The 11,216-nt window shown below is 37.8% G+C and overlaps 1 protein-coding gene and 1 non-coding gene across 4 annotated transcripts in view; one reads left to right on the forward strand and one right to left on the reverse strand.

Moving 5' to 3' along the window:
- Positions 1-227: 227 nt before the first annotated feature.
- trnaq-uug (transfer RNA glutamine (anticodon UUG)) lies at positions 228-299 on the forward strand. The gene has a single exon. It is a non-coding gene; the product is annotated as a tRNA-Gln (tRNA).
- A 1,235-nt stretch (positions 300-1,534) lies between these two features.
- The window catches only part of calcrl2 (calcitonin receptor-like 2), a 35,703-nt gene continuing 26,021 nt past the window's right edge, over positions 1,535-11,216 (reverse strand). For all 3 annotated transcript variants that reach the window (XM_078254365.1, XM_078254364.1, XM_078254366.1), the window contains 9 exons: positions 11,013-11,125; positions 9,761-9,852; positions 8,518-8,647; positions 8,108-8,261; positions 5,596-5,656; positions 5,173-5,239; positions 4,572-4,790; positions 3,960-4,001; positions 1,535-3,793 (listed from right to left, as the gene is read on the reverse strand). In XM_078254365.1, coding sequence (XP_078110491.1) covers positions 3,506-3,793; positions 3,960-4,001; positions 4,572-4,790; positions 5,173-5,239; positions 5,596-5,656; positions 8,108-8,261; positions 8,518-8,647; positions 9,761-9,852; positions 11,013-11,125 — 1,166 coding nt within the window. In that variant the 3' untranslated portion in view covers positions 1,535-3,505. The remainder of the gene's footprint in view (positions 3,794-3,959; positions 4,002-4,571; positions 4,791-5,172; positions 5,240-5,595; positions 5,657-8,107; positions 8,262-8,517; positions 8,648-9,760; positions 9,853-11,012; positions 11,126-11,216) is intronic.

An 11,216-nucleotide genomic window follows, 5' to 3' on the forward strand; every position in this document is an offset into this window, starting at 1 on the left:
GTTTTCACCCTCTACTGGAGGCACGGCAACCTAACACTTAGCCTGTCAAGCACAGCAAAAAACACTGCAATCTACACGCCACGCCACACCACCAATTGAAAGTGAGAACTATTTGATTATCTTGTAAATAATATGCTATGTGCCCGTGAGAAGCGTCAACATCAGTAGTTTTCCCGACGCTCCTATTATGAATAAGAACTGAACGAGCAGTGGCGACGGTACCGTTAGGTCTCATGGTGTAATGGTTAGCACTCTGGACTTTGAATCCAGCGATCCGAGTTCAAATCTCGGTGAGACCTCAACCTTTTTCTTCAATGTATAACGACACGATAGTAATTTACGGCACAGTTGCGCATTTGGACCTAAGATGAGGATGTGAACAGCAAAAACTAATAAACAGCAGCACCCAAATCTGTAACTACCACTAACTACAAAAAAGTGTTGTGGAGAATCAGATAATGGCTGACTGCCCATCTTGCCTGACTATTTTCCTAACATGTTGCTTAGATGAATTCTGTTTGAAGAGGGGATTCCATAAAAGATTCTTATTACATTCTTATATATGGAAAAGCAATATTGTCCTCACATAACTTCTCTACCATGGGCCCGGCCCGCCCTTTCTGGCCCTACACCCTGCCTACTGTAGTGCTCAGATCCTTTACTTAATTAGAGCAATATAAAATCTCAATTACTAGAAGGTCAAGGTGGAGCTCATTTTAACTACTTAATATGCTGTCAGTTTAAATCTATATCAAGCCATCACATTTTATAATTATTTTGTATGAAAATCTCTCTGCAAATGTACTAGCAAAATATAAAAAAAAAAGACTATATTTTCCACTGTAATTGTGAAGTAGAAGTAAAGGAGCAGAGGAAATACCTATTAAGTGCAGTACAGTACTGTAACAAAGACATTTATCAACTTTGGAAAATCATACTGTGGCACAGATGAAATATTTTCACTCAGAAATACCACTCACCCAGAATACCACAGGTTTATGTACAAACAACTTTATTTCCACACATTAATGGCAGTGTTGAAAATATATGTTTATATATATATATATATATATATATATATATATATATATAATAATATGTTTAAACTGAACATTTCTTTTGACGTTTTATTGGAATGTTTTTCAATTTTCTTTACAGATATGTCCATGACAGCTGTTTCTCTACTGGGCAGCATTGGCAAAAGTGTTGAGAACCACCGCTCTTTCACAGAGCTTTCTCATACTCAGCTGTTTTCTTACCACAATTGTGTTTTATTCCCTATGCATCAGTGTAGCCTGCTGTATTCACACTAGTACTTAGTATTCCCAGTATGTTGTGTGTGGATGCATCCTGGAAGAACACCAAAATACATTTACTACCAGCTCACTTTATAAGACTTACTCAGTATTCCAGTGGAAACTGAAAAGGTGCTGGTACTGTACCCTGCCAGTGTACACACAGCATGGTACACATGCAATGGAAAAGCTATTAAATTATATCTCATTGAAGTGACAGTGAATTGTATTTGCAAAAAAACTTATAACAATAATACAATCCATTAGAAAGAGTGAAACAGACCATTTTAACAGCAATAATAACACAGAACATTACAAAATTACAAAGCAAAAGGGACATTAAAATAATAAACATTTATAATAAACATAGACAAATAATGCGGAGTGAAGTGGAGTTAATAAGAGATGGAAAAAATATTTATTCCTAACAATGTATACATTAATTTGGCACAGTCTTGTTCTGTCAAAGGCTATATTTGAGACGGAATCATTTAAAAATGGAATTCCAAATGCATAACTGCCTCATATTTACTTTTGTCCTAAACTTTCAGTGTAATAAAGGTTCATATCACATTACGATTTCCTGCTGTATTACAATAAATAATATAAAGTGAAGATTGTGGGATTGTGAAAACCTTTTTTCCCCACCAATTGTAACAAAGTTGGAGGGACTATTTGTGAAAAGCACACGTGCACATCCTCACATAAATTATTTCACACAAACCACAGTGTCTGTATGTCTATTGCATGTGTGCTACTTTTTAGCCATAAAAGTAAATTCATTATTTTGGCAACCTGAAGATTTGTGTAAGCATGCACAGTGACCATCAACTTTAACAAACTTATTTTACAGCAATAATGTTGGGATACAGCATTTCTTTTGTTCATTTATCTGCCAAGTTAGCATGACTTTAGCTAGGTTAGCATTAATGTTTTTCTCCATCATCACTGACTTTTACTGTCTCATTTAGTTATGTGGAATAACAAACTGAATTATCAGATTCATCAAAATGGATATTTTTCAATTACAGATAACAGATAAAAATCAGTAAATACTTTTAGTTTTAGCTTTAGCTAAGGCTATCTGTGGCTTTTTCATCAGCTAGCTTCCACTTGAAGTCCCTCACTTGCTTTGGCTGTTGTGTTGGCTGTCTATCTGTGACAGAGAGTGCAGTAGGCCTAAGTGTGACGGTGGCTTGTAGATAAGAGCTAACACATTACTAAACCAGAGTGTAATTACTGCAGTTTCGGTTTTAGCTTAGTTTCTATGTTACATCCTGTTTTAGCAGCAATTATACACCTCTAAGGTATATAGTATTATACTTGTTTATATGGTCAAACAGATGTCAAAAAGTCAGATTCTGGTCTTTACTGTGTTTTGCCTTTCAAGGGCTGATTAGTCTAACATGATCTACAAAATGAAGTTTGTAAGTGTAAGTGTTCATTAAAAACTGTAGGCCTTCCTGCAATCGTAGACTTCCTCTGACTAAGAGTAAATCCTATTTCTGTTACTTGTCATAGGGAAATCAAAATTTAAACCATGATTGTGTTGCTTTTATTAACACATTCTCTTAGTGTGGTGTGGTTTTCATTTTCTGAAAGGGGGATCCTGGCTTTTTTTTCCCGCAGGCCAGTGATGATTATATTATCTTCCCTATATAAAAGCATGTAAAAGAACATATAGATCACATCAGTGGGCTATGACATTCATTTGTCAAAGTGGTGCACGGGTAAAGCACTCAGGCTTCATAAGGCAACAGATTATACAAACAGCTCTGCATTTGTGACATCACAATGGCAGGTTTGGGATCTGCAACTCTCTAAATACATTATAAAAACTAGAAAAAAACAATGTGACAGTGACAGAACAGAAACTATTACTATACTAGGATTACAGGATGACACCATAATATAAATATTTTTTTTGTCATCGGTTCATACCACAGACTGTAAAAACTGTAAGTCTATGGTCCAAAAGCTGGAGCTGTTACTAAAAATAATGTGTATGTGTGCTTTTCAGATATTTTGTACAGACTGTACATACACTGCCCAGCCTTTGACCAAAAAAATCACCTGCAAACATCTGCCTTTCATATAAGGGATTGTGTGTGTGTGTGTGTGTGTGTGTGTGTGTGTGTGTGTGTGTGTGTGTGTGTGTGTGTGTGTGTGTGGGCGTGTGTTTTAGCACCGCAACCATCACCTTTCTCCAGTCAGATGTTGGTGGTCTCCAACTGGTTGAGCATGTCCACCTCCCCGTTGCTGCATGTCTTCTGCTTCCCGTTGACTTTTTGCAGCACCTGGAACTGGAAGTGGCTATTTTCTTTATGTTCAGAAGGCGACGCAGCAGGCTCCTCCAAGCTGATGGTGGCACGGCTGGTTTCGGTAATGGAGGAGTTGTTGTGGGAGTTAAAGTGGTAGTTGGTGGTTGTTTCTCCCCAGCCGGTTTTACCCCAGGCAGACTTCCACTGTGCCCACTTCCTCCGCAGCGCTGTCTGGGCCTGGATGTCAAAACAGTTTTTGTCTTTTAGTCTAGTTTTAACCAGTTTAAGGTTACATGCAGTATCTTATATGTGACACAACAGTTTACATTATCTGGGTCATAACAACTGAGTCCTAGCAGTTTAAAGTATGTTTGAAACATGAACTATGATAGTTTTAATGTACCTCAGCATTGCAGAAACAGAAGATAATTGCCACCAGGAGTCCCTGTAAAGCAATTCCACATTGATTAAATATGCATATAGGAACATATGTCAGTGAAATAATCCTGTAAATCATAAATGTTGTGAATCATCATGTTTTATTTGAAAACCCAAATAGACCAAATGAGGTAAATTGTCTTTTTCTCCAGTTGTGTGAATTTGAGACTGGCAATCACTAGAAACTTGTTTTACTAATATTAATACACAGAGCAGCTGAAGGTCCAATTTCCAAAAGCAAGAGGCCAAAAATAACTTGTTTATTCAAATTCAAAGTGCTCTTTAGTTTGATGTTGTTGCTTAATGAAAATGGAAGGAGTTGGATGGTATTTCTGTCATGGATTCAAGCCTTAATGCCAAACACCAAATGTGTTTAGAACATCAAATGTAAAGTCTTGTGAATAGAGATGTATTCATGCGAAATAAAACTTGCAGATTATTAGTATAAAATTGGTAATAGTAAACTTCATCATAGGAGTTTGTTTAATACAGCCATGATCTGAATGAGTCTCTGTGGGCGAGTAGCAGCATCAGCTTTTTGTTCAAACTCTATTGTGCAGTTTATTGTTGACTATACCTGGAAGTGGCTGAAGATATTTACAATGAAATCATAGATGGCCCGGCTGATTTGTCCCTCTGGCCTCCAGGGGAAAAGGATGAACTGGACTCCCAGCAGAGGAATCAGGATGAGGGTGGCTCTCACCGCCTTCATGTAGGCTGTGGACTCAGCGCAGTGCGTCTCTTTCAACTTGGTGATTAGAACCCGCATGATGTTCAGGAGAAAAAAAAGGTTCACCTAGACAGATTGATAGTAGATTAAATGAAAGTAGAGGAGAAGGGAGAGACAGATATAGAAATTGGTTATGATATTACTTACCACATGTTAAAGTCAATATGTTTAACTGCTCTCCCATCTCAGTGGTATTTTAATATCAGTACTGTTTGGTGATTTTGTTTCTGATGAACAGTACTGCCAATAGAGGCAGTCAATTAAACATTGACTGATAACTGCCAGTAGTTTATTTAAAATTGATTGTGTATTTGCATCTGTCACTTAGTATTTGAAAAGCAGTTTTGAGAGTCAATTTCCAGCCAGCAAGATCAAATCTGTTAATAATAATCTTATAACACTTATAAGACACATATTTTATATTGATGTACTTTTATTAATGACTCACAATTAGTGCAGCTTGAATGGGCCCCTGAATGATGTAGTGAAGGTGTGTGTTTGAGCTGATCCAACACCTGAAACCAACAGAGAGCAAAAAAAAAACCTGAAACTATTCCAGCAAGCTTTCACATACTGTACACAGTGATATAATAAATAAGCCTGACGGTATTCAAAGCTCAAGTCATTCATCATTAGTGCTGGACTCAGCAAACAAAGGGCTCACGCAAATACCACTAGAGGGAAATCAATATCGTACAAATCCTCTCAGCCTGATCAAAGAGAGTAGTAGAAGGTCAGGGGAAGGAGAGAGGGAGAAATCCCAGCCTGTAGTTATGTTACAATAGACTACATACTGCGACATTCCTGGCCTTGATCTGGACTTGGGCTTCACAGTTGTGACAATAGAAGAAGCAAACACACTACATCTTACTTATCGTCAAAGAAGAGCCCGCGTGCTACAGCATACGTGATGGCAGGAACGATGGGAAAACCTTTGGACAGAGAGAGAAACACAGACAGAAATATCAGACTCATGTAACATCCTGAGTCTCTACAGAGGCTTCTGCAGTTGCATCACAATACAAAAAACATAATGTGAAAAGTAATGCAGCACCTTAAAGCTTTAGTGCGTAACTTTTTGATATTAATGAACGTCCGTTACATTCAAGCCATTGCCAAATGAGTTGCTACAAAGCTAATTAAGACTATCAGCTCCACACATCTCTCTCTGTATCTCTCAGTATTGCTATGTTCAGAAGATTGTGTAGTCCGGTGACTTTCACGCGTAGAAACTCGAGTGAAGATAATTACCTCTTCTGAAGAGTCCATCATGTTTTTTAATCCTCCGTGTCCTCCTTGGCTACTAGCAACTGAGTGGAGGAGGGTTGGGGGCTGTGCGGGATCACGGAAGGCTTGTATCATGTGGACGCGCTTACAGTTTTATTGGCATTAATTAGAATTCCTCATGGGGGAGACAGGAACTACGCACTATAGCTTTAATATGTTGATGAGTCATAAAGGTGTTTTATATGAACAAAATACAGTCTTTTTTAACTAACCTTAAAGGAATAATTTGACATTTTGGGAATTATGCTTATTCACTTTCCTGCCGAGACGAGATGACGAAACTAGAATTAGGAGACTGATAACTCTGCTTAGCATAAAGTTTGGAAACGGGGAAACAGCTACTTGTGCAAAGGTAATACTAGCACCTCTAAAGCTCCTCGATCCAAACCTATAACCAGGAAACCGTACAGGGGCAAAAAGCTAGCCTGGCTCTGTCAATTTTTGGTTTTACTGGGGTTATGTATTGTTGATTTTACACTTCAGTTTTTGTGCGAGATATAATGTTTTCAGTGCTAAGCTAAGCTATGTGGCTGCTGGCTGTAGCTTCCTATTGGTCGCACAGACATGACAGTGATATTGATCTTCTCATGTAATGCAGGAAAGCGAGTAAGCATATTTCCTGAAAAACTATTCCTTGAAAAAACTTACTACTACTACATACATACTCAGTTGAAGAAAGCTCAAGTAAGAGAGTAACTATACCAGCAGCAACAGTACAGTAGTGAGTTCAAAGTAAAGGTGACACGTGGGATACGTGCCATGCTCATTACAGGCACGCTATACCGTTCAGCTCTAAAATGCTGTGAGCCTTAGAGAGACATAAAAGAATCCATTATTAATACATAAGAGCTAGGTGCCTGGATAAGAGCTGAAATGAAGCCCACTTATCTAAGCACAGGTACTGTACATCCAGGCTTCAAGGTTACATTTATGCAATAATTTAGGGTGGAAATGTGATGTTCTCAGCGCAACACAGGAATTAAGGACTACAATATAGTCAAACATTGCAGATGCCCTCATATATAATTAGGCATACTTATGAATAAATTAATGTTTTGGCACTTGAATTTGGAAGACTTAACCGTACTGTTAACCTTGAAAACAGAGTCAGTTGAGGATAACGCAGTGCTCTTCACTTGGAGTGTTGCTCATAAGGTATTATGAGGTAGCATTATTAGCATCTTGTGAGTAAATGACAGCCATAAACACCCACAGAACGCAACTGTGATGTACTGTATTAATGTAATTCTTTTATATTTGTCTTGCAATCTATTGGTAGCATAGTGACAGCCCCTGCCAGCTGTGTGTGTCTGCTTGTTCTAACTATGCATGCATAACTGTGTTTAAGGTTTTAGCTGATGCAGCCAGATTTGCAGCACCTGGGCCCAGTGCTCCACAGGAGAAATAAAGGGCCCAGCTTCCTGGACTTCTCTCTCACTCTACTCTGAAGCCCTATTGCTGTTTTGTTTGTTCTGTTGTCCATTTTTACATTACAACACCCTACATCCATTTTATACACATCCACATGAACACTACTGATGTTACTGATTTTCACACCTCATACTTGTATTTAGTTTAAACGTACTGTGTATATTTTTTTGGTAATAACTACTACCTAGGAAAGCTTTTTTGCACACCTCTTTTGTCGGCCAGGTGCGTAGGATGTGACCCAAAGTAGCAGATCAAGCTGCTTCCAAGATGAAGCTTAGAAAAAGTCCCGCACACTGACCATTACACTACCATTACCATATTTATTTAGAAAATACAACGTTTCGGTCTTAGACCTTCATCAGGTAAACTAACCAAAATTATTGGCATTTTGTGTCTCTTCCCAGTTTTTGTTATGACCTAGAATCAGGTTTATGACAAAATGCACTATGATTCTTAAACGCTGTCTCTGTAGACATTGTTTAAATATTCAGAGTTATTTCCCCCAGTGTAAATATATATATATATATATATATATATATATATATATATATATATATATTTGTTGTTTGAGATGGACACGGCCACAAGAAAGAAGCAGCTCGCACTGAAACGCAAAAAGAAATAGTTTGGAAATGGCAGTGAAATATCAGATCCTCCTGACTCACCCCATCCCAGGACGTAGTACCAGAAGAGCTGCTGTTCCCCGACAAAGACGGCCACAATGATGAGCGTGTGGAGATAGATGCCTTCACACAGCATCCAGAAGTAGTTGGAAGTAGACGAGTACATAGTCAGCACAGCCAGGACCTTGCAGCTCACCTGACGGACAGGAAATGGGAAAACTTCACTTCAAAAGTTTTCTTCTAATTCAAGATGAATTAGAAGCAGATTCTAATCCAAAAGGAAACTAATTACAAACAGAAAACCACCCACACTTAGATATGGAGTATGATTTCTAATGAGCACACCATTAGGTTAAATGTGGGACATTTTTTAACATGGGGAAATTAGATAAGTGAAGTGAAATATGTGTAATGGGATGAAATACAGATGAAAGATAAATTCAGTGGCTCACAGAGTTGCTGGTGCTTATGGCTTGGTTATTGGCCCCAGTGAGCGAGAGCCACATTATTGTAACAATGGAGTTCAGGATGAAGGAGAGAAACATGTTCTTGTGGAGGGAGATTCTCTGGCAGCTAAGACTCCTGAATAAGAGAAACAGACAGAGAGAGGGAAGGTATATTAGTTAAGGTTTCTTGATATTTTTTATAGGCTTTTACAAACATTTTTGGACTGAAATTGCAATAGCTTTTTATATCTGACCATACCATTTTTTTTTTTGTTGCCGTAAAGATACCCACAATTTAAACTATATACGTTTTCTTCAGTTACATTCATTAGATCTTTCACAGGATAAAAAAAAGCCTTTGAAACATTTGCATTATAACCGCCGGGTCTGAAAAGTAAAGCCAATGCGGTGCCAGTGCCTTAAACCTGCATTATTTCTAATGGCCAGGAGGGGGCAACTCCACTGGTTTAAAAAAGTCTGATTGTATAGAAGTCCATGCGAAAATGACCCTACTTCTCACTTGATTTATTACCTCATTAGACCGGCTCAAGTACAGTGCTGGGATAAAGCCTGACATTCGGCATGCAGAATACATACACGCAGCTTATACCAGTTTCTAAGCCATCATACACAAACTGACAATGAAATAGGAAAGCAAAAGTAAGAAAGGTATATGAAGACTGTTGAGGTTAGAGCCCGACCGATATATCGGCGGGCCGATATTAGGCATTTTCCAAACTATCGATATCGACATTTATAATGGCCGATAAATGAATATTTAAAAAATAAAATGAAAACGGACGAAACACCCTTCAACCATGTTCTGAGTGTTGGCGTTGCACAGTTTGTCCACCAGAGGGCGCTCTACAACGTCCCTGTTGGAAACACTCGTGTTTAACCCTTTAAGTTTCATATCTTATGTTTGTATTTTATACATTTTATTTATCAGAACTTTAATATATTTTGATATTCCTCTGTTCTGTTGTGACAATAAAACAAACAAGTTTATTTTTAAACTGCATTATCATATTATTTTAGTAAGGACTCATAAATAACTACAAATAACTAATGTTAGGGAATGTCACGCGTTTCTGGATTTCTTTTTAAATATATATCAGCCGATATATCGGAATATCGGATTTTTAAATCACCACATATTTGTATCGATATCGGACTTAAAAATCCTTTATCGGTCGGGCTCTAGTTGAGGTGTTGAGTCAGATCATACATGAGAAAAGTCATGACTCACTTGAAGTAGGAGAAGATGATCAGACAGATGATCAGGGAGACAATAGACAGGCCATGACCCACCATGGCCAGGTAGTAGAGACTCAATGTAAACTGCATGGACAAAAAATTGTTTATTCATGATAAATATAAATAAATTCACCACTTATTAAAAATGGTTATATTTTAAGTTCAAGAGTGACACCAGCAAAGTAAAAGCAGCTACAGTGTTTGCATAGTCTGCATCTATACAGTATGTAATCAAAAGCAAAGGAAAGGACGCCTCTTTGAAGCATTGACAAAAGCAAAGGAAAGAAGAGAATATAAGTCTTTTGGGGGAAATTCAGAAAAGAACATGTGAATGTAGATGCACTAAAGAACATAATCATACTGTTGGCCAAATGTCATGGCAAATAAATATGATTCGTGGAAGACAAGCTTTAAAAAAAAGTGTTCCTACAGTAATATCTGTGTGCAGGGCTGTGAGATTTGCCATCCTCCAAGTGGAACTAATCCTAAATGACTTGCATGTTTAAGTCAGTTTAATAGACTGTACTTGTAGACATGAGGTGAATTAAAATAAGTAAACCTACATAAAAAATAAATAGAGGAATAGGATTCACAGTACATTTGCATTTAAATCAGAACTCCACAGACACGTGTTAGATGTTTGAATTCCAATGAAGTGGGGGAAAGAAATTAAAATGTGAAATAATCTCACTATCTGCTAAATTCCAAGAGTGTTTTGGGAGTTTTCCTGTTATACTAATATTGCATCTCTAAATTTGATCATATATAACCATATACAAGAAAAAAACCAGCAATGTCACACAAACAATAAGAACATGCAAAGAGCAGCAGTATTTTGAATATTACACTTTTTGCCCACTTTACACTGATTAGCACGCTGTAGGGTGTGAGGTATTTATTTCCCCTCGTTTCATAAAGATATTCTGACACCACCCAGCTGCAGGCGAATCAGAGCGTGTGAATTAAAGTCTAAACATGCTAACCTAAAATAGTTAAATAGTTACGGCGCTCCCATGACGTCACACTGTCACGCGACAGGTCGGGAATGGCGATTATACTGAACACTTTAATATTCTTTATGCATTGTACCTGTTCAAATAAAGAAACTATGCATCAGTCCACTTGAAAGAGGGCTACAAGCCTTGTCCTTTGGTGACGTTACTCTAATTTGGTCGAAGGAACTTTCGTTATTTAGGTTTTTAACTTAAACACAATTTTCACAGTTTCACTGCATTGTGTTTTACCTCAAGTTTATCTTTGGTGTAGGCCTGACACTGGGTGTAGTTAGACCAGACTCGGTTGCTCTCCGGGTGGTGGAACCACTGGCCATCAGGATTACACACTTTGGTTACCTTCTCTGTTGAAGACAACATTATAATTTACACAAACATTGTTGAAGGGTTTGATGTAGGCGACTTCAGGTGCCAAATAGACGATGAAAAACTCAC

Source organism: Sander vitreus, chromosome 7 (assembly GCF_031162955.1).
Source record: "Sander vitreus isolate 19-12246 chromosome 7, sanVit1, whole genome shotgun sequence".
Taxonomy (NCBI): Eukaryota; Metazoa; Chordata; class Actinopteri; order Perciformes; family Percidae; genus Sander; species Sander vitreus.